General features: G+C 38.0%; 2 protein-coding genes across 6 annotated transcripts; both read left to right on the top strand.

Annotated features, from left to right (window-relative positions):
• Positions 1-690: 690 nt before the first annotated feature.
• On the top strand, positions 691-7,750 carry LOC131329818 (70 kDa peptidyl-prolyl isomerase-like). Of its 2 annotated transcripts, XM_058363194.1 has the most exons (13): positions 691-1,053; positions 1,261-1,347; positions 2,124-2,381; positions 2,550-2,630; positions 2,775-2,855; positions 3,831-4,025; positions 4,701-4,787; positions 4,915-5,090; positions 5,650-5,772; positions 5,864-6,010; positions 6,474-6,601; positions 6,708-6,828; positions 7,393-7,750. In XM_058363194.1, exons 1-13 carry the CDS (start codon positions 843-845, stop codon positions 7,489-7,491), a joined length of 1,794 nt encoding a protein of 597 aa, XP_058219177.1. In that variant the 5' UTR covers positions 691-842; the 3' UTR covers positions 7,492-7,750. The 2 variants fall into 2 exon arrangements, with proteins under 2 accessions (XP_058219177.1, XP_058219178.1); XM_058363195.1 differs by lacking the exons at positions 6,708-6,828; positions 7,393-7,750 and having other exon boundaries at positions 701-1,053; positions 6,444-6,575.
• A 2,006-nt stretch (positions 7,751-9,756) lies between these two features.
• Positions 9,757-15,942, top strand: LOC131330289 (serine carboxypeptidase-like 2). Of its 4 annotated transcripts, XM_058363826.1 has the most exons (14): positions 9,761-10,037; positions 10,949-11,094; positions 11,836-11,912; positions 12,164-12,286; positions 12,698-12,800; positions 12,963-13,000; positions 13,847-13,948; positions 14,113-14,199; positions 14,275-14,427; positions 14,650-14,721; positions 14,834-14,952; positions 15,051-15,164; positions 15,272-15,317; positions 15,422-15,942. In XM_058363826.1, the coding sequence occupies exons 1-14, from the start codon at positions 9,844-9,846 to the stop codon at positions 15,503-15,505; spliced, it is 1,458 nt and encodes a 485-aa protein (XP_058219809.1). In that variant the 5' UTR covers positions 9,761-9,843; the 3' UTR covers positions 15,506-15,942. The 4 variants fall into 4 exon arrangements, with proteins under 4 accessions (XP_058219812.1, XP_058219811.1, XP_058219810.1 ...); XM_058363828.1 differs by lacking the exon at positions 12,164-12,286 and having other exon boundaries at positions 9,758-10,037; XM_058363827.1 differs by lacking the exon at positions 13,847-13,948 and having other exon boundaries at positions 9,759-10,037.
• Positions 15,943-23,940: the final 7,998 nt, after the last annotated feature.

The following is a 23,940-nucleotide window of genomic DNA, read 5'->3' as shown; positions in this document are numbered from 1 at the left end:
GAGTGTTTTGTTAATGCCTCAAACGATATCGAACGAAGCTCATTTTTTACAGAGACCTTATTAGGTAAATTCTGAAGTGATTTTGGGTGTTTTGTTAACGCCTCAAACAATATCGAACGAAGCTCATTTTTTACAGAGACCTTAAACGATATATTTTGAACAAAATGAGCGGCTCCGATCATCTTTGTGCGACCCGAGGCGGGAGAAAATGGCTGCTGTGCACAGTTTGCTGTGTGTGCACGAATCATTTCTGTTTCACATATACTACTACGGGCTGATTCGAATAAATAAGTCGTTTAATTTTTTTTAATTTAAATTATTTATTTATTTATTTATTTTTCTTTTATTTTTGAGAATTATTATTTTACTATTACAGAATCATTTGGCTAGATAAGTTGTTTGGTTTATTTTTTTATTTTTATTTAATTTTTTGCATTCATTAATTTTTAAGAATTATTGCTTTATCACGACGGAATGATTCTAAAAAGTAAAAAATAACAATTGAAATCTAATTTTTTTAAATAAAAAAATAAGTCAGTAAGATAATTTTTTATTTTTATTTAAAAATTTTGAATTTCAATAATAATTTTATATGTTTTAGATTCATAACGAAGTAATAATTCAAAAAAAAGTTAACGAAAAATTAACAAATTATAAAAATTATAAAAAAAAAGCCATTTGTCTTCCCAAAAATTTGCGTAAAATTTACAACACCCCCCTCACCTCTCTGATCAGTGATCACGCATCAGAGAAACGCCAATAGCTCAATTTTTTTCATTTCTCGCAAAATTCATCCAGCACTTCTCAGTTCTCTCTTCGTTCGATTGAGGAGGTAAGCTGCAATGGTGGCATTCAAGGCATCCGAAGCATTCCGAATCGACGACGACGAGCTGGACGAAGAACCGGGTGAGGTAATCGAATCAGCACCTCCTCTCAAGGTCGGCGAAGAGAGAGAAATCATCACTTCTTCCTCTGGTAGAAGTTGTCTCAAGAAGAAGCTCCTCAAGCCCGGTATCGGTTGGGACACCCCCGAGTTCGGCGACGAAGTCACTGGTAAGTTTTTCCCTTTTCCCTCTCCAATTCTCTCTCTCTCTCTCTCTCTCTCTCTCTCTCTCTCTCTCTCTCTCTCTCTCTCTCTCTCTCTCTCTATATATATATATATATATATATGTATCTATCTATCTATGTTGAAATCGATGACTTTTGGAAATTGATGTTGTGGAGCTTGGGGGGTGATTTGTTTTGTTTGAATGGGTGCAGTTCACTACGTGGGGAGTTTAATTGATGGAACCAAGTTCGACACCACCAGAGATAAGGATGAACCTTTCAGCTCCAAGCTTGGTTATGGTGAGTTTTTTGAGTTCTCCGCATCGACTCGCTTGGGTTTTATTTCATTTCATGTCATTTTGTTGGTTTTAATGCCGTTTGAGTTGAAACAATGTTTTTGACCGGTCAGAGTTGGGAGTTAAGGGGTCACAAGTTCGAGTCACATTAAGTAAAATCCATAGGGGCACTTCTAGGACTCCCGATAACTACTGCTGGTATGTGCGGAGACTGCATGTATCCGGCGAGTAGGTGTGGACTGAGTTGGGATGTGCAACTACCCATCCCAAGTTCGGAAAAAGACCTGGTCTGGTAGGATTTTGATCGGAATGTTTTCAAATAATGTAGGTTCCCACTCCTAGTTTTACTTACATGTTTGTTACAAACTTTTTACTTGCGCATATAGTTCCCCCCATAGTTGAAATCATCTGTCCGTACTCCGTCCTTTCTGGGGATGAGTAGGCCAAAAAAGCCTGGGATTCCTCATCATTATCAGAATAATAAAATGCTGCAGTGTTGGTGAAGAAACAATGTTGGTCATTAAAGTTTGGCTTTCACGCGATTTTGATAGCCGGGATCATGATCCTTGGACTTAATTTTATGAATATGGGTACCTTGTAATCAGACAGTTTTCTTTCTCTCTCTCCAAATATCTGGTTATTGGGGAAGTGTCAAATGTTTGCCTCTGATGATGCTTTATCTTCATGGTGTTTTTTTTTTTGCTTGGCAATTTATCTTCATGGTGTTGACTTTTGGTTTCCTTCAATTTGATTGGTTTACTCGTGCTGGTTACTGGTTAGGTCAAGTTGTTACCGGGTTTGACCATGCAATCATTACCATGAAAAAGGGCGAGATAGCATTGTTCACATTGCCCCCTGAACTGGGTTATGGTGCCATAGGTAGTAATGGCGTTCCTCCAAACTGTGTTATTCAATTGGAAGTGGAGCTCATTTCTTGGATCACAGTAGTTGATATCTGCAAGGATGGTGGTATTATCAAGAGAGTAATGGAGAAGGGAGAACAAGCTGGCCCACCCGGTGATTTAGATGAAGTTCTAGGTAATCTTATGCATTTTGTTTGGATATCACAATATCTGTGATGCCATATAATTGCCATTGATGGCAAGTACTACTTGTGTACTTATTAGGCTGTCTAGGCTTTAGCTTTCAACCATTTTTGTTCCTGTCTTATCAATGATTTGAGGAACCTCTGGTTATATAATTCAGTGAAGTATCAGGTGAGGCTGGATGATGGTGCTATTATTGCGACGACACCAGAAGAAGGTGTTGAATTTCACGTGAAAGATGGTAATTATCCATCAATTAATAGGATCTGCCAATCTTTTACTGATTCAAATTAATAGTTGTGAGGGTATGGTAGGGTGCTGACTTCTGTTTCTATTTTTTTCTTTTCTTTTTCGGTGAAATTTTGTATATTTGCTTCTTTTTTAGGTCAGTTTTGTCCAGCACTGCCGAAAGCACTGAAGACCATGAGAAAGGGAGAGAAGGTCAATCTTATTATTCAACCTCAATGTATGTCACCCCCATCGCCGTTATATTTGTTAGTGGATTTTTCAAACTTAGCCATTGATGACGTCAAGATTCAATAATTGCTTGAAATACCTGTACAACTTGTGCTCTTTTAAACTCAGAAGCAGTCAAAAGAATTTAACTTAATGCAAAATAGAGTAACAACGAGCAGGGCATGCAAAATTTTCATTGGATTAGTAAACAGTCAAATACTTGTTGAGATGCCGTTAATTCACTCAGACCCTGTTCGGTTTGGGTTTTGAGGGAGGTTTTAAAGTGTAATGAGAGAGAGAGAGAGAGAGAGAGAGAGAGAGAGAGAATTTATTGGGGACCGTGCGCAGGGGTTTTGAGTCGCTTAAATGAACAAGCCCTAATTTTCTTATTCTTGTCTAGATATCCATCAGAAGATTTTTTTTTCTGAATTTGAACGTGAATGAGGGAAGTGTAGAAAGTGCTTTTGGATTTTTAATTGGGGGAAGTTTGTAATGTATGACTGCAATAGGCATACAGTCAGCAAGGAATGCAATGATTGAGGTTGAATGTTTTTGTAGGGGAAAGAGGGGTGTGAAGCACCAATTGTCAACAAGAAAAGAGAAATTTAACAAGATGGCCAGTATTTGTATTGAGAATACTGAAGACTACTATGACTTTCATATTCAGAATTGGAAAATTGAACTTGAGTCTATGGCACCAACTGATGTTCTCTCTATCCTTGAGATAGAAGTATTTATTCACAATAGAATGCGAGAGTTACCGAAATGGTTTCAGGCCTTTGGCCATGTGTAACATGGAGTCTTGGACTAATTACTTATAGGTGTTGTTTGACCATTCTAGAGATGTTTCTATAGCTCTTCTTTGGCTTTTCTTGATCGTGGGAAATTTATTGGAAAAACTCACCTCCCACTTTCTGTTAGCGGTACTATTGCTAATGCATCTATGCAGTCCATCAGGGTGGTTAACTGCACAAAATTGTTGCAGATGCTTTTGGAGAGATGGGTAGCAAATCAACAAATGAGTTTCCTTCGATCCCACCCTGTTCTGTATTAAACGTTGATCTGGAGCTTGTTTCTTTTAAGCCTGTCATTAATGTCACTGATGATTCGAAGGTACTCAAGAAGATTTTGAGCGAAGGGGAAGGGACTCTTACTGCAAATGAGGGTGCAGTTGTCACTGGTGAGTATCCTTTTGTAAGCATTAAGTTTTGGAGCAATGTGGTCAAGATCAATCTGGATTTAAAAATTATCTTGACATAGCTTGAATATGAAGCTTGTGCATTACAGCCAGTGGCGTATTAGAGAGTGGCTTGAATCTGTCACCCATTATCTAATATTCTAGTCCATCCCATATACCAAAGTAGAAAAGAAAGGAGAAGATCTTTAACTCCTCGTACATGAAAAGCCACAGGTTTGACCAGTTTAGGAAGTATTATACACATGGAAACAAGTACTATTTGAAAGTGGAAATGTTTCAGTTCAATGTAGTTGAGTTATATCATCATTAGTACTTTTATGAAATATTCAGAGCAACAACTGTATTTTTTGAGAAATTTGTTCTTGGTCTTTCCTGCATTATTATTGTAACTTTACATTCATGCAAAAGCCATGTCTCACAGTCTAAGCCAAACATGACCCAAGCCCTTTTTGCCTTAAGAGAGCACCCATTGGATGGAAATCAATGAATGTTGAAGATACACAAGCTTAAAGATGTAGTTATTATATGTTGCACTTGATAAGAAGAATGTGTGCTTTATTGATTTTGTATCTGTTTTATCCACTGTATTATATTCGAGAATTGCTCAGTCTCTTGTCAAGCCTACTTTGAAAATGTTCTGTGCCCAAATTTCTGCAGTTAGGTATACAGCCATGCTAGAAGATGGCACCGTATTTGAGAAGAAAGGCTTTGATGAAGGTCCATTGGAGTTCATTACTGATGAAGGTAACTCCGTCATAAAACTATTGAACATGCCTATAATCTGTGGGGAGAAGCATCTTTATCTCGTGGTAACAAAGGGCATATGAGGACCAGCTATAACTAAATATTGGTTGCATTTGTCTGTCTGAAGAACAAGTAATTGCTGGTTTGGACCGAGCAGCAGTAACAATGAAGAAGAAGGAGCAGGCAATATTGACAATTACTCCTGAATATGGATTTGGAAGCACAGCTGTTAAGTGTGATCATGCTGTAGTTCCACCAAATTCAACTCTAATCTATGAAATTGAAATGTTGGACTTTGTAAAGGTATTTCTGCACTAGTGAAACTTTGGAACGCATAATCAGATTATATTAGTTGCAAAAGGACCACATGATATGTAATATGTAATATGTCAATCATATTGTCCATTAGGCACAGTGGTCCTTTAGACATTGATTTCATTTATCTAGTTTGATGGAAAACCATAGTTACCTTGAACTCGTATACTTTTTCTTCCAAATTTACCCAATCAAGAACGTGGCAAGGTTTGAATGACACTTTTGGCCAAATTGTCTCTATAAATTGTGCTGTATGTTACATTTCTTTTCAAATTTGGGCTGAATCTAGGGGTAGAAGCAATGTTCTTCTTCTTCTTCTTTTCTTTCTTTTATATCTGTTGGCAAGTTTTCTAAGCAAATAAAATTTGTACCATAAACTCATGGTCTAAGTTGGAAGTAATAGGAAAATATTTAGGGTATTCAAATGACTAAGTCAAATTATCGTAAAGGTGGTAATCCTTGGATATGATAAAACTAATTTAAAAGCACATTATGATGATCTCTGCCTAACTTTCATTGATTCCTGTCCTATTTGTCTGATAAAAAGGAGAAAGCACCATGGGAAATGACTAGTCAAGAAAGACTCGAGGCAGCTGAGAGAAAGAAAGAAGAAGGCAATCTGCTCTTTAAAGATGGAAAGTATCTAAGAGCTGGCAAAAAATATGACAAGGTAGTACTATGCATGATTTCTGTCAGAAATCTTGAGGCTCCATGTTTATTAACTTCTGATTCATCAATATTTCTTTAATCATTCTCCTTAGGCAGCCGACTATGTTCATGAGGATGCACCCTTTGGAGACGATGTTGAAAAGCTAGTCAAAGCATTAAGAGTGTCGTGCTGGCTAAATGGTGCGGCTTGCAGCCTTAAGCTGAATGACTTCCAGGAAGCAATCAAGCTTTGTTCCAAGGTAAAGAGTAAAAGAGATTTTATTTATTTTTTACTTTGCATCAGAGCAAAAGGAGAACTGGCTAACGTGAATTTGTTATATTGAGAAACCAAAGAAGTGTGTTTTTTAAAGTAGCATGGATCGAGTTGGAAAAGCGTATCACTCAATACTCATAAAAAAACTGAAGACGTATACATAGAATTCCCATGCTGGTATACTGTCGAAATGCATTTTTGGTCGGAGAAGTGCTTTCTTGCCATTTGTATATAGTATAACAATGTGCTGTAAGCATGATATCAAGCCTGAAAAAATGAACAAACCGAGCTTGAGCATTGTAGTTTAGCTTTGAACCAATTTTCTTGTTTGACTTGAATTGGGAAATTTTTGGGATACGCTCTTGGAGTATGGGAGAACATATATTGCACTTGTATTTGTGCATTCAACCTCTTAACAGGTCCTAGATGTGGAATCCCACCTCTAACAGGTTGTAGACGTGGAATTCCACAATGTAAAAGCTTTGTACAGACGGGCACAAGCTTACTTGCGAACTGCTGATTTACACTTGGCTGAATCAGACATCAAGAAGGCCCTCGAGGCTGACCCTCACAACAGGTATGGATATGTAATTCTTCAGTGAGATTGTCTAAATTTAGTGTCAAGTTTATCTTTCTTTTATCGCTTTTACGGGGGACAATAGCATTGCAAGGTTGCTTTTCAGGGAGGTGAAGTTGATCCAGAAGAATTTGAAACAACTTCAAGCTGAGAGCGACAAGAGAGACGCGAAGCTGTACGCAAACATGTTTGTTCAAACGACAAAGGACCCTTCTGTAGGAACAAAGGTTAGTTGTCTTGAAAGTAGCCTGAATTTGATTGTACTAATGTGATTTTTTAACAGCAAAACCACCATAAAACGTTTGAAGGGAAATTAATTGCCTTCAAAAGCTACAAAGACTTCTACGACAACCAGAACAGCAACAATTAGCAACTTTTCAGTTGCTGCTGGTACAACCAGTAATTTTCCATCTGACATTACCAAGAAAAACTCCAAAACTGGTCCTGATTGCCTATATCAATGCCATTGACACACTTGGACCCGTTAAGTACAATACCTTACTACTTATCAAGGAAAATAATTGACATATTTACACGTAATAGTGCAAACTGATGCTTTAATGTGGACAAACAAATGAGGCCTGGAAGTTTATTTAGTTATAGTATGTTACCGCTATGCGCTACCTTTTTTTGTTGGTGCTTTTATCTAGGAACGCTGTACTCCCACCTTGTCATGTGGAAGGAACATGTCGTTTCTTGTCAATTGTGGGCGTTCTCTATAGGCTATTCTGTTTATTCATCACTTGAGGTGTACTTGAAGTTTCCTTCACCAAATATCTCTTCTGTGACAGAGATTGAAGGTTGAAAAAGTGGAAGATAAGAGAGGCGAAGAGGTCATGACAACAGAAATGGAAAAGGTTGCCGTTAATTCCGCACCCCCTCCTGTCTGATTTTTCTTGATGTGTAGATTTGTTTTGCGAGTCTCTGTAAAGTCTTTTTGGGTAGATGTCTCTGTAAAGTCACCCCATCATAAACCAAGAGGGCTGTATATTGTGGGCACATAGAGAGCACACACCAGTTTCAGGTCAAATGGGATGTTGATTCTTTCTGTTGGAGTTTAGGTTATTTGTCTGTCATCTGTGTTGCTTTTACTTGAAGCTTGTGGTACTGTGACTCGCAAAATTGAAGCTTAGACAACACTTATGAGCAGCTTTCTTTTGTGGGAGAGAATTTATTTACTTCTGAATTATTACTGTACTTCTCAACATTTAGTTCGAGAATTGCTTAAAAAATCTCTAAAAACTGGAAGGACCAAAGCTAATTTTTAAGCTTCGGTCAGATAAAAAGTTCTCTTCTCCACTACCGTGCACATTCTCGTAACATGCCGGAGCTGCTTCTGTCCGGATTAGTAGGTTGTACTCCATATGTTCCATACTAAGTGTCCGTGGCTTTGGCGTTTGGGTGTTGCATTTGAGGTGTTTGGGGCGGTTTACTGTGTTAGTGGGGCACATGGCAGCGGCTTTGATGTGGTTGTGGCGTTTGAGGTGGTGGTGGGGTGGTCGGCGATTTTTTTCGAGTTCAGGGTGTTTGGGTTGTCGGTAGAATGGCAAGATGGGAGGTACTCTTTGGGCGGCGACACTTTCGATCTGTGAGGAGGGTAGGCAGCAGCGGGGGAGGAGTTTGGAGGTCGGTGGAAGCGGCAGCAACGTTTCGGCAGAGGCTGAGGGCAGGCGTACTTGGGTAGTGTATTTTCTTGGAAAGGGCCATGAGGGTAGGTCAAGTTTTTGCGAGTTGTAGCACTATGAGAGTTTTGGTCTCCTCGAAGCCCTTTCAAAACATTTTTTTTGCTACGTAATGATTTTATTTTTTATCTATATAATAATGAAATTTTCTTTGCTGATAAAAAAAAACTAATCTCGCAACTTCTAAAGCTTGAACAATTAAAATATAGAACGGGGTGTAGTTCTTAAAGAGCCCTTTGACATGTTGTGGTTGTCCTATTGAGTGTCATGTTTTTGAGATTGTCCTGTTTCCGGCTGTGCTGTAAACAGCTTGTTTACAGCACAGCCGGAGCTGTTTACAGCACAGCCGGAAACAGGACAATCTCATGTTTTAATATATAGAACGGGATGCAGTAATGGTTTTGGGCATAGTTCGGGACACAAAACCAAAACCGTCCGATGCGTGTCCGGAACTACATGTATTCAACGGTTTCGAACACTTCGGTGTATTAGATGCCCGGGCACACGTGATGTGTGTCCAAATTGTACTACGCAAATCTGAAATGTGAAAGTAGAAAAAGTGGGGAGAAGAAAAGTAGGACGATAGTGTTTTATCCCTTCTTAAAAGTTTTTTTGGGCGTTTAAGAAATTAAAAGTGCGAGCCATCTTCATAACTGCCGTTCACAACAAAAGTGCTGTTCCTACTAATAAGTTAGTCACGGCTCCACGCAATCTCAGACGTCCAAAAATGTTTTCGAAGATCCGGATTAATAACAATCTATAAACGGAGTAGTAGATTTCGTGGACGGCCGAAATTAAACACCATAAACCTTATTCACAGCTCCTCCGTAATAAGATTTTCACATTTAGTAATGGACGTAACATTTCTCACAGTGATGTGAATATCATGCCCTTTGCATAAATTAGCCACTGATGTGTGACCCTAAGTTAAATAATTCACATGCGGGTGCGAGAGCGCGCAAGCGTGAAAATTTTCTTTAAAACACGTCCTAAGCTACTAAAATCCGCAATATAGCTGTTCCTACTACTCTAGTAATAGATTAACATTTCTCACGTTGATGTGAATATCATGCCCTTTGTGTAAATTAGACATTGATGTGCGACCTAAGTTAGATAATTCACATGTGGGTGAGAGACTGTGCCAACGTGAAAACGTCTTCAAAACACATCCTAAGCTACTAAAATCTGCAAGAGTGAAGATTGTGAGCAGTGCGAGAATTGAGAGCTGAAAGCGCGGGGCATTTTGAAGAACTATGCGACAAAGCGCGTGATGACACTTTCTTTGATGCCGTCCTGGTCTAGACTTTCCAGAAATAGAAGCCAATCCAGGCATGATGCTGTCCAGCCATAATTAATAGCTGCCAAGAGAGAATTGAAGAAGGTGCGTCCAAATCCCCACAGCCATTCCTAATGTACATCAGCCACACATTCTCATGGTCTCCTTATCCCAAAATCCCCCACATTCATCAGGTGTCTATACAATTCCATACTATATTATATATACCCACAAGTTGTTCCTTCCATTTTCACCAGTTTTTATATATAAAGAAAGAAGAAGAAATGGCAGTGCTGAATGGCTCAAATGCCAAGCTGTTTTCGACACCCAATTGCTTCCTCTTCTTATTCTTCTTCTTCTATCTGATTTTGCTTCTTTCAGTTCTGCTTCCTTTTTCACAGCTTGTACTTTCTTACTCTTCTGCGGTTAAGTTTGTCCCTGGATTTGATGGACCCCTTCCTTTTGAGCTCGAAACAGGGTGGGGTAGTAGTAGTCATGTTGTTGTTTGTTTATGACTCCAGTATAGTCAGGACCTCTTACGGTCAAGACCGTCAACATCTCCCCTTTTCCGATCAAATTTCGATGATTCGAGCCGCTCAATATGATCAGAACGTGATTTTAAGGGTACTAGCGAGAAATTGGAAAAAAAAGACCAAGGCTTCATCCCAACAGTTTTTTATTGAACAGTTCAATAAGAAACTGTTCAACTCAAGCCCTTTCCGGTCATTTTTTTGCCAATTTCTAGTGGTGTACCCTTAAAATCACGTTCTGAACACGGCTTGGATCATCGAAATTCGATCGGAAAAGAGGAAGTGCTACGGTCCTGACCATAAGAGGTTGTGACTTGATCCTGACAGCTTTTAAGTCACACTTTGAATTGTTGCCACACGTTTGGATTGCCAAGATGCGCGCACGGATACCACGTGGCCATGCCCACCCATCACCGAAAATTTTCTCGTGTTTTTGCCATAGCCTTGCTTTTGAGCTAAAAGCTGCTTACAATACAATTCTTACAAGTACCGAATTTGAACAGCTCTGCAATCTGTACTCGAATTGCTTTAGTTTTTTCAACGGCATTTTTCATTGCTTTTCGAAATGGAACTCCGTGTTCTAATTATCCAGCTATATATTTTTCAAGAATAATAAGGCTTCCGGAAAGATTTTGCAATTTTTGTCGTAGCAATGTTGAGTTTTCAACTTACGCAACTAAATCCGTTCGGTAGAATCATCCATAACGTTGCAATTGAACCTTCTATTAATAACTTTGGAAATTCCCAGATGGATTCTGACATGGATCAGATTGGTTTTTTTCTTTTTTTGAATCAAACTCACCTTGCGAATGAGTTTTCACCGATGTGTATAATTTCTTTTGAACATGTATATACTCAGTTATGTGGGAGTGGATGAGTCAGAGGATGTGCAGTTGTTCTACTACTTTGCCAAGTCGGATTTGAACCCAAGAGAGGATCCGCTCGTCCTTTGGCTAACTGGAGGCCCTGGCTGCTCTTCCTTCACTGGTTTTGCTTATGAAGTAGGTAAGTGAACTTTCTATTCGTTTTTTATTTTATTTTATATTAAATGAATCAACTGATCTAATAATGAATACTGGAGAACAAGATGATGATGATGAAGATGAAAAATTGAAGATTGCTTTAAGAAGTGTTACTGCATCGCTTGCTATTCACACTGGGCTCATGGCAGAGTCATGTACAATGAAGTCTAGCTTCAAATGACTGCTGTTTGACTGTGTCATGGAAACATGAAAATTATATGCGAACCCTTTAAATTCTATGTGCTCGTGTTTGCTGGTACCGGGGTTCTCTTGCATTTCCAGCCATTGACTCAGGTGCGGGAACCTTGAATCAAGTCAAGATTCTCGCCTGATCCGATGACCATAAATGCATGAAAAAGCCGATAAAGGCTGAAATGGTTGCAGAAGGTTTGAGCTCTAGACATCAATAGCAGTGGATTTCGAAATCTGCCAAGAGCTCCCAATAGTAAGTTGGAAGCCTCAATGGTATTTGCATAAACAGAACTTTTACCGTCGAAAACCAAAAAATCTCACGAAACAAATTAATTATGCATATTGAGAAACAAAACAAAACACCTACGGAGATGGTCATTGTCACAACAGTTTAGCGGTGTTTTTTTTGTAAGAATAAACCAGATAACCCAATTGTCCTTAGGCATATTAAGACAATTTCTGCGAATGAAAAAACCAGAACACAAAATAAAGAAAAGTTTCTTTATTGATCAATTAGTTGTGAAATTTGTAGGTCCGTTGAACTTCAAGGCCGCGCCAGATGATGGGAGCCTGCCCACGGTAGTTACGAATCCAAACTCCTGGACCAAGGTAGAATACATGCATGAACTGTACAATATGTATGTGTTCATATGGATATCGTATATTTGAACAAATATAAGTGCATAGCACTTGCCTTGAAAAAAGAGAGAGAAAGAATAGTACGGAGTACATGGATAGCAATTGGCATTGCAGACAAGAGTATGTGTTTTGTTTTATACCTGTTATGAATGAACAGATATATATACATGACATAGAATGCATTCAATGTCGATTTACTGGAGTGGTTCAATGATATGTAGGGGGCGAGCATGATATTTGTAGATTTGCCGGTTGGTACTGGATTCTCCTACCCAAGAACATCGGCGGCTGCTCACTCTACAGACTTGCAAACATGTGCCCAAGCCTATGAATTTATGAGAAAGGTATAATGTTTACTACCTAATTACAGTGAAAACGTCGCCGCATTTAGCTTTCCCAGTACCTATAGGAATGAGCCCTGCAAATTATCTCCATCAAAAAAGAGAAATATTGCGTGGGACTGGATAACCCATTTTGATTCTTTTGTAGTTTACGCTTAGGGAACACAGATACAGATACATGACATGATACGTACACCGGTACACGTCCACTTTCATTTCACTCTTCTTTGTCCTCGTTAATTGAGTTCCAATATAAGCCTAGAATAACGATTAAAATTCCCTCCTCACTAGATGGTTCCAAGTTACTGTATTGCAACAGTCTCTTATCGTACCCAAGTTGAACGTTGGCGCCTCAAGCTTATTTTGGACTGCCAAGTTTATTTGTCCTTATTTATTTGAGTTGTCATATTGCAGTGGTTGATTGATCATCCAGAATTTCTCTCAAACCCGTTTTACGTAGCTGGAGACTCGTACTCAGGCATTACAGTTCCAATCGTTGCTCATCTAATTTCAGATGGTAAGAAATTCTAAGTATGGGTATCGAATTTAGTACCCATTTTTCTGATCCCCTAATCTTGGTGAACTAAATTTTGCAATTCTATGCCGAATTTGGTGCTTAAACTCCTTTTCTGAGCTCAAGTGTTGCCTTACATTTCAAGTCTTCCATGTGTCAATGCAGGAAATGAAGTAGGCAACAAGCCATTCATAAATCTCAAGGTCTGTAACTTTTTCTAAATGGACTGCACTGTTAAAGACAGATTTTCAATAACTAGAACTGTTCACGGATTTCGAAAGCAAATTCTTCTAGGCGTGTCATTGTCTTTTTTCATGCTCCCACCAAGTTTGTGCTTTGTTGAGTTGAGACAAATTTCGTGTCGGATAGGATGAAGTCATTTTTCGCCTTGAGTTAGTCTGCATCTGCACAAACAAAGACCTACTACTGACCAGTTTCACAGTTTTGATGTACAAGTTCGAATAAGTTATGGACTTGTATTTCTGCAGAAAATAAAATTTGAAAAAAAAGTTTAGTACTGCCTTGATTAGAGAACTTAGAGAGATCGACAGAACTACAATGCTGATTCTATGCTTTTTAATTGCCCAGAACTGGTCTTTGTATAGACCTATTTGTGACTTTTTCAGGCATTCATGTCATTAATAATTCGAACTTAGAGTCACTAAACTGTATCTTACAGTCGCAATATAACCGCCTATAACTGCCATCATGATCCATTGCTGCTTAAGTTCTTGCTATTTATGAGCCATTTAACACGCCTTTACGATCTGGTGTGATTTCCAGCACGCGGTCATACTGTAAAAAGTCAGATAGAAGATTAACAGAAAACTTGTTTTTGAATCCCCTAAAGACCCACACATTTGGAAAATCTCTTACCAACACAGAAACACTCCGAAATTCGTCAAACTGGATTTTGACCCCAAAGTCCTTTTGGTATGCTCAATAAAACGCCCAGGACTGCGTAAAGAAGTAATAAATTACAGAAGCAGAAGAAAATGTTTGTTTAACGCTTCACCATGGACTCATTTTTGGTTTCTGAATCGTATCAGGGATACGTACTTGGCAACCCTGTAACGTTTCTCCTTGGGGACGGAAATTATGCTATTCCATTTGCTCATGGAATGGGACTAATTTCTGATGAACTCTATGAGGTATACATCTAGTGCTACCTCAAAATTACCCTTTCCTCTATTTCAAAATCCAATCCAATGTCAATCCCCCATGTCATTCCGTCAGCTACAGTATGTAATACTAGAAAATATGATAAGATGCGCCTTTCCTATAACAGTTTTTTTTTCTCTCTCTTTATTTTTAGTCACTGCAAAGGAATTGTGAGGGAGAGTACATGAATGTAGATCCAAGCAATGCTGAGTGCTCTAATGATGTTGAGGCTTATTCTCAGGTCAGCAACTATTTGTTTTGTGGACTCTTCACGTAACCACCCAAATTCGCTTACCTTGTCCCTCTTTTTTCGCAGTGTATCAGTGGAATTCAAGCAGCACAAATTTTGGAACCTCTATGTGGATTTGCTTCTCCGAAACCACACCAGTTCTTTGGTGAAAGAAGATCTCTTTATGATGAAAACGCGGAGCTCCTCCTTCCTGAACAATCGCCTTGTGCATCTAATCGGGTAAGTTCTTAGGATTTTCAATGAGCACTGCTGTGAGTTCTTTGTGGATGTTTTGTTTCAAGGACAAAAAAACTACCAATATGATTTATTATTCCGAGATTGCCATGGCCACATCATTTCAGTACTATATTTTTGTGTAGTTCTTGTTCGGCAGAGCAGTATTTTCTTCTTCTAATGATCTGGTCGCAGGCTATTTTGTAAACTTAATATTCCTTGATTTAGGTTGATGGATATCAGCTTTCCTATCGTTGGCTTGATGATGATGGCGTCCGAGAAGCACTCTGTGTTAAAAAGGTGGAACTTTTTCTTACAAAATTATGGAAGAACTAGAAATTTCCTACCTATTATGGAGAAAATATTTGGAGACAACAGAAATCAGGAAAATGTATTGAAATTCTTACCGCAGGGCAGCATAGGGCCGTGGATAAGATGCAACTTTACCTTGCCTTACACTTCTACAATCACAGACAGTTACCAGTATCATGTAAAACTCAGCATTAAAGGTTACAGGTCTCTCATATACAGGTAAAAATCATTTGTGAAATTTGAAAAAAAAAAAAAAGAAAAGAAAATTCGATATGCCTCGAAGCCTAATAGTTGGTAACTTTCTGTTGTTGAAACAGCGGTGATCATGACCTGATTGTTCCATTTTTGGGAACTCAAGCATGGATTAAATCACTGAACTACTCCATTGTTGACGACTGGAGGCCATGGACTGTCGAAGGCCAGGTTGCCGGGTGAGTTACCTAGTTTTAGACAATTTATTTTCTTTGAATTCACCTGGGATTAAGCTATATATCAAGAAACTTAACTCCAATTATTGGTCGACGACGTTGATGTGCAGTTACACAAGGAGCTATTCCAATGGGATGACATACGCCACGGTTAAGGCATGAAATTATTCAACTTCAATAGCTCAAAAAATAGTCCTGGTCTTCTTCTTCTTTTTCCCTGTTTTTCTGCTTTGTTTGATTAATTTCAGTTTTTTAAACAGGGAGGCGGACACACCGCTGCAGAGTACAAACCTTTTGAATGTTCAACTATGTTCGAAAGATGGATATCTCATAAACCTCTATGAATTATTTTTTATTTTTTATTTTTTAAAAGGGAAATACACCTCTACGATCGATCTTCATCTTTTCCAAAAGGCTAAGAAATTCGCCCGCAATCTCAAAGTTGGAAAAACCCATTCTGGGTTATATGGTTGTTCGTTGATATATTATGCTTCAATAACAACTCGACCAATAGAAATGATATTCATCACTGTATGGATTCGTAGAATATTTCTAAACCTTACTGAAATGTGAAATGTTATTTTCCTGTTTTCTAAAGTGAAGGACATCAAATGTGCTTTGTGATTTGGTTCCAGGCGAATCAGCTTCTTATAGCAGTAGATTGAATGTATAGAATTTCTTGCCTTCATGTTTGCCTGTAAACTGTTTTTTATTTTTATTTTATGGAGACGGTTTGTCTGCCGTTGGGACTGTAGACTGCACCCCATGCAGTCCGGCCAACTCCGACCCCGTGTCTCATTCATTTTGATGATTCGATTCCTTTACATTGCAAGAGCTCGTTGAGTACTATAGTTACGTAGAAAATCAAGTCAATAAAATACCTTATTTGCCTTTCAAGTTATAATCCATTGTGCCCTATTTTACAAAAAGCTCTTCAAGTTATATTCCCAATGTGTCCAACTCCTCTTTTTTTTATGTACATGTGTTCCAGTTAGATATTGTTCGGTATCTGATTGAACTTGATTTTTTATGTGACCGGTACTTAACGAATCTTTGTAATGTGAACGAATCGGATCAATCAATAAACTCGACATAGGGTTGGAGTTGGCTGGACTGCACAAGGTAGTGCAGTCCATACCCAACGGCCCATTCCTCAAAGGTGAAACAAAAAAACAACCCGCAATGAAACCTGCCTGTATGATCGTGTTTGAGGAATGGCTATTAGAGAAAGATAAACGAGACAAGCTAGTCTCGATTTTTTTGAAAGGCCACTCGAAAAATTATATTAAATTAATGAGCGGTTTGAATTATACGTGTGAGACTCAAAAGTGGACCCCACAACAAGACGACGTACATTTTTGGTACCGTATATTTCTGTACGAGTTGAAAATACTACTCCAGCTTATTAGGTGGAGTTACCTTTGTTTCGGTTACACTCATGACCTCTTGAGATGTGGAATTTGAAAAGCCGTTTGCATTCTTCTGACCAAGCCCTTGTCGTTCTAAGGTTCCTGCTACAGCCTCGTACTAGATGACGCTACTTGTTAGCTCTGATACCACTTGTCACGGGCAGGACTCCAACCCAAAAGACGAGTTTATCTAGGTTTGTTTGTTTTTTTTTTCCGCACCCATGTATGCCGAATCCCCAAAGTGATGATTATCCAACGTCGCAGCAAAGGGATTGACAATGGCAACAAGCAAAAAAAGGCCACATGCACATGATTTCAAACGAGTTGGTTCGGACGACTGTACCTGTAATTTTACTATCTAGAAAACACTAATGTGGATTTGGCCTGTCGATTTGCGAGATATGAAGATTTTTGGTTTCGGTTTCGGTTTGAACTTGTCCTTTGAAACCCTACCTAGATCTTGAACCAATGAAGTTAGAAATTTGAAAAGAGTACCTGGAAAGGAAGATTGGCAGGGCATGTAGATGGGATGTATCACACTGTTTTCCGGAACCTGAGAATCAATCACTTCCCAAGATAAAGGTTTTTTTATTGCAACCAACCAAAACAAATTCAATAATTTGCAAAGCCAAATAATGTACTCCATGTTTGTTATGGTTAGTCGGCAGCTATCACAACGGAGTGGTGTTGTGTGGGCGCTACTGCTACCACCATCGAAGCAATTCCGGTTTGGGACGGTGAATTTACCAACTTTTATACATTCCAAATGGCCACTGACAGGGCTAGGCTAGGCAAGGTATGTATGTTACCGGGCTAGGCTAGGCAAGATATGTATGCCACCGGGCCAGGAAAGGCATAGAATGACGGACATGTGCTAGTCGGCTAGGCGAGGATTTTTTAGAGGGATTTGGAGAGGCCATTTTCAGAAGAGGAAATCATAACAGCTCTAAAGGACTCCAGGAGCAATGTGCCCCCCCCCCCCCCCCCCCCCCCCCCCCCCCCACAAAAGTGTGGGCCCCCCACTTTTGTGTGAGAAAAGATCATTGCTCTTGAAGCGTAGAATAATCTCTCACTTTAAAGCCGCCTAACGTTGCCTCGTCACACCGAATGTGGCTCTTAGCACTTCTAATAGTATCCTTTAGCTTTCAAGTGGGAAGTTCGATGTTCAACATCTCTAATCAAGGGCGGCTGCCAGGGCTGTCCTTGAGGGGAGGCGATGAAGGCATGTGCCTTGGGCCCCCATTTTTTTTTTCAAAATTAGGGGCCCCCAAATTTCATAGGGTATTAGTGTAGGGATAAAAAGTAAGCCCATTATATATGGATGATTGTTTTTCAAATGAATGGATTACATATAGAGCACTATTAACTATTCTCTTTACCGTTGCTTCCGGTGAAAGGAGCTTTTAAAAGTTCAAACTAATCAAAACTTATCTTCGCTTATCCACATCGCAAGAACAGTTGAATGGGTTAGCTAAGCTTTCAATTGATAGACAAATCGCGGAAAAGGTTGATTATGCTATCGTAATTACTACTTTTGTCACTAAAAATGTAAGAAGAGTGGGAATGTAATCTACTTTATTATAGATTTTTTTTGTTTTAATTTTTAGGTTGATCAACTTTTTGGTTTTTTTTTCCTGAACAATACTTAAGGGGCCCCAACCTTGAAGTTCCCCTCTGGCCCCCAACATGTACACTAGCAGCTGCAGAATTAAGGAGCCCCAACCGTGAAGAGTTGAAGTTCCCCTCTGGCCCCCAACATGTTAGGAAAGAATTTTAGCCCGCGGTGCCAAAAGTATCTAAAATACATTTGTATACACAAAATACTAATAAAATAAATATATTTGTTTCGGATGAAAATTTATCGGACCTAATTTATTTTATTTTATTGAGTTATATAATTTTCTTATTAATTTAAGTGAATTTTTATTTATTCTAGACTTCTATGAATGTTCCACTATTGACAATATTGAAGAAAAAAGTCAAATTATGTGCAAAAATATATAGAATTTTAGTACATTTTTTAAACTCAAGGGATTTGCTTGACCCCTTGGAATACTAGTGGAGCGGCCAATAATTTTCTAAATCTTCATGTATGTGTCGCCATTAAGAAAATCAGGTCAACTATGTATTGACAACGGTTTGATTTAATCAATGAGTATTTATTTGAACAGAGATGAATAGTCACATGAAAGATTGTATCTCAAAACCGAGGGATGGTGCTGTGCGTTGTGCACATTCAAACCATTAATCTCGACAATTAACGATCCGAATAACCGAATGGTTGAACTGTTGAGAATCATTGGAATGTCATAGTACTAAGGCTCCGTTCCAGAACACCTTCTTAAAAAATAAGTACTTATTTCACATTTTCAAACTCAAAAATAATATAAATAAAAAATTATTTTTCAATTTTTTTTTCACCGTATAAAAGATCTCAATGAGATCTATCAAACAAGATCCATATTGATAGAAAAATTATTTATATAAACACATAATTTTTAAACTTGAAATTACATTTTTAAAAAATAAATACTTATTTCCGTTTTCCGGAATGGGACCTAAATCTTTTTGGGCAGCACGCTCTTGGGAATTGGGACACTAAGTAAATGAAGCTGTCATCACGGGCAACAGTCATATGGAAGATTGTAGAATGATGCTGTGTGTATTGTGCACATCTGGATCGTTAATCTCGGTAATGTACGGTCGAAATTACCAAATGGTTGAACGGTTGAAAATCATTGGAATGTCTCATCTCATAGTACTAAATTTCTTTGGGCCGCACGTTCTTGGGAATTGGGACACTAGTAAATGAAGCTGTCATCACGGGCAACAAGGGTTAAATCCGATGGCGAAGTGAAGTGACTTTTGCTTTTGATGATATTAAATTTGTGACATGGGAGTCAAAAAGAGTTGCAGGAAATAGTACTGATATGCTTGTCCTTCCATTGTGCAAATTTTATATGGATAGGAGTGGTACTATGATATTTTTGTGATAGGCACATATAGGGGGGGTCCCTGTCACGAAAAAATAGGTTTATCTACTTATTTGGTCTTTATAAATTAGTCTCAGGCTTTGTTCCGTAACGCAAAATAAAAATTTATTTTTTAAAAAGACAATTTCAAATTCAAAAATAATAAATTTATTGAAATCTAAAAATATATAATATGAATTTTGTTTGAAAGATCTCATTGAAATTTTTAGTACAGTACAAAAAAATTAAAAAATTATTTTTCATTTGTATTATTTTTTAGTTTGAAAATGTGAAATAAGTACTTATTTTTTAAGAAGGTGTTCTGGAACGGACTCTCAGTTTCATTTTTGTTCTTGTAAATTTTTTTGTTTAAATTTTACCTTTGTAGTTTATGACGGGTTTCAATGTTACTCTTTCCGTCAATAAGTAGACGGAAATTGCTTAGGTGGCTAACAGAGATTGATAAATGACTCTACCCCCGCCCCCGCCCCCCCGCCCCCACCACCACACACACACACACACACAAAATTCTACTAATATTTTTTTTCTTTAATTACATTTACCTTTTACACTACTAATATTTTTTTTTCTCTAATTACATTTTACCTTTTACACCAACATTTCGGACATTTCCAAATCACAAAATCTATATATTAATGCCCTCCACTCTTCACTCCCTCAACCACCACACTTTCATCAACACCAACCATGGCTACCTTGTTTCCCTTGTCAATTACAGCAAATTGCAATTCAAATCAAATGGGTTTATCTTTTTCCCCATCAATCACAATTTTAACCAAATGATCTCCCTTTTTTTCCCATTCAATTGCAATTTTAACCAAATGGGTCTACCTTGTTTTCCAATCAACGGCAATTTTAACCAAATGGGTCTATCCTTTTCCCTATCTCAATTGTAATTTTAACCAAATAGGTCTTACCTTTATCCCCTGTCAATTGCATTTTTATCCGATGATAAAAAAGAAGGTTAACAATTTTCACAAATTAGACTCAAAATCACTAATGTACAAAAATTGGGTTCCTCATTCCTGGCGACGGAGTCTGACCGGCGTCTATAACCGTGGCATACGGGATAGAGAGAGAAAAGAGGTATTGTGCATGTGTGCGTGATATATATGGGTATGCTCTATATGTGTGTGTGTGGGTTGTATTCGTTATATGTTGTATAAATACACAATGGAAAGAGAGAGGGAGAGATGGAAAGAGATTAGAGAGGGAAAGAATACGAGAAGGGAAAGAGAGAACAATAGAGGGAAGACCCCAACTGGGTTTCCTTTTCCTTTTTTACAAATTTCTAGTAGAATTTTTCTTGTAGAGGTACACCGTACACGTTCCAAAAAAAAATAAAGGACAGGGTTATTAGAGTCATTTTATCGGCCTATGTTGGTCACCTAAGCAATTTCCATCCACTTATTGATGGAAAGGGTAACATTGAAACTCATCATAAACTGCAAGGGTAAAATTTACAAGGACGAAAATGAAATTGAGACTAATTTATAAGGACCAAATAAGTAGATAAGCCTAAAAAATATGTGTTTATTTTATATTTTCAAACTAAAAAATAATGTAAGTAAAAAAATATTTTTTCAATTCTTTTTGTTCCATTCAAAAGATCTTAATGAGATCTATCAGATGAGATCCATATTGCTAAAAAAATTATTTGTATAAACACATTATTTTTGAATTTGAAATTATATTCTTAAAAAATAAGTACTTAAATGGAGTTCAGGAACGTGGCCTTAATGTCCCAGGCGCCGCCATGTGCTGCCCCAGGCATCTCCTTCAATCACACATTTCTGTAAAGTCAAAGACTAAGTGTGAAAACTCCGCAACAATATGTGGTGAGGAGAGGCTTCGGACACCGCCACGTGGTGTCCTAAGGCACTGAATAATCTCTCCCCTGTCACCTCCTGTACATTAGTCTATTCTAGAACATTGAATTAAATAAGTACTTATTTACAATTTTCAAATTCAAGCTAAAAAATAATGGGTTTACTGAAATCTAAAAATATGTATATGAATCTTTTTTGATTTGAGATCTTTTAAACGATGCAAAAAAATTCATTATTTTTAAGTTTGAAAATTACAAATAATTATTTATTTTTTAAGAAAGTTTTTGGAATAGGATTAATTTTGTTTCATTGAATTTCTTGAGTAAACATATCGCCTAGACGGGCTAGACCTAGTGTATGGTACTTTTACGGTCCCTTCTTGTTTTAACGTTTCGGTTGGATTTGGTCAGATTCGGGGTGAAAAGTCAGGTGACCGAAATTAAACCGAAAACTTCAATTTTTTCTATTCCAAAAAAAACCGACCGGTATATCAAGACCGACCGAAAACCTACAGCAACATCATGTAATCACAACATTTGTCTCAAACATGAACCTAAACCAAGTGTTTAGGTAAGTTTAACCAAAGGTTCAGGGTCACGTTTGAAACACTTTTCATGTCCAAAATCTCATTGTACCAGATGTACAAATCCCCAAATAGCCCCAACGTTGATGTTGTGCAGTGAAATGCATAGCACCATTTAGCGCACCTCCGAGCCGTCGGATTGTGCATCCGACGGCTTGGATCTCATCTCGGCAACCGACAATCAAGAGGCGTTCATTGCCGAGATGAAATCTAAGGCGTCGGATGTACGATCTGACGGCTCGGAGGTGCGTAACACGGTGTTACGCATACTACTGCACAACGCCATTCCCAATTCGGCCCAAACCCTATTATTCTATTTGGGTGGACCTCTTCTTTCTTTCTTTTTTTATTTCTTTTTGTAACATATTATACAGTTGGAAGATTCCTTTTTCATGGGATCTCCAAAGCTGCCCTAAAATGCGGATTAAAATCCAAGTGTGTCTTCTGTAAAGTTTTTGTTTTGGAAGTGCTAAAGTTGTTATTTAACTTCCATCCTTATCCAATTTGCACAAAGGTTTTAGTACTGTCTTCTCTATAAAATAAACCAATACTAACAAAAGACTCCATGAGAACTAAAAATCAATTCTAGCCTTAGGCATTAGGCTAACATTTGACCTTTTAACTTCTCAGCAGAGAACCAAGTACGAGCAGTAGCACAGTAATAAGCACTATGTACTTCCATGCATTCGGTATGAATTCAATACCTACTTACTACAACTAACCATGCTAACCTTCGAGATCAGGTAGCTAAGGGGTAGGTTGAGATTTCACAGCCACCGACACTAGGAGAGTCTTCATTCACTCTTTGGAGCTTTTTCAATGCATTTCTTTTTATGTTGCACTGGTTTTATAATTTTGTCCTTGTGATGTATAAAATTTCTTCTGCCGATAAAAAAAATGCTGACTTTCGCCGAGCAAAATATAGCCGGCTGGTTTCCTGCACCGTATTTGTTTAGCATGATTGTGATTCTCTCTCTCTCTCTCTCCCCCCGTGTGTGGGTGCTGCGTGGATTTGTTCAATTATTGAGGCTGCCGAGAGGATTGAAAAACGGATCCAATGCAAGGTTGAACTTTGTCTCATTTTCTCCAATCTGGGGTTTGACCCCGCAGTTTTTAAATAATAATAAAAAAAAACCCTGTCTTTATGCGTCAAGCAAAATGGATTCCTTATACACACGAGAAAACGTGTTTGTAAGACACATCTTTGTGTTGGGAATCTTGGGATCATGGATAATTTTTAATTAATAAGATAAAGTATAATGATAAGGAATCAGATCAAGAAACCAAATTCAACTTTCTCACTTCATTATTTTCTTTCCATTTTTTCCACATGTCATACAAAAAATCTGGGATGCAAACAGAGTCTTTCGCCTTTGTTTCTACGTGACGTGTTATTTCTCTTAACGGAACATGACCTGTTCTCTTTGACATTTTCCCGTTTCTTTCTACCTCATAGGCATTTTGGTTCTTCTTTTTTTCGGCCTTTTGCCCTTTTCTTTTTACCTGTTATCCATTTCATCCATTTTGGTAATTTCTTTGTGAATTTTTCCCCACTCTTTCTACCTCTTAGGTATTTTGGTCATTCCTTCGCTGACTCTTTGCCCTTTCCTTCTCTACCTTTGGAGAAAAGATGTTTCGACATTTTTAAATGTATGCTGGTAGCATACAAAGATGTAGCTAGAATGTCTTTGATTGAAAAGATTTCGCGTTAATATATCTAACATTTGTGTTCTTGATCCATATAATAACCACATTCAAATAAGCTTTAAGCGACTATAATCATCATCAAATATAATGTTGTAAACGACGGAAGTCCTAATTAGGATCTTAACTATGATGATTCTTCGTTGAAATTCAGTCATACATTGATCAAAAGGAGTATACGGGGATGAATTTACAAGGTATTGTCCTTTTCCTTGAATTCCATGTCGCGATCCAAGATACGGGGATGAATTTCTGAGGAGT

The sequence above is a fragment of the Rhododendron vialii genome, chromosome 6a (genome assembly GCF_030253575.1).
Source record: "Rhododendron vialii isolate Sample 1 chromosome 6a, ASM3025357v1".
Taxonomy (NCBI): domain Eukaryota; kingdom Viridiplantae; phylum Streptophyta; class Magnoliopsida; order Ericales; family Ericaceae; genus Rhododendron; species Rhododendron vialii.
This window is presented reverse-complemented; position numbering and strand designations above follow the sequence as displayed.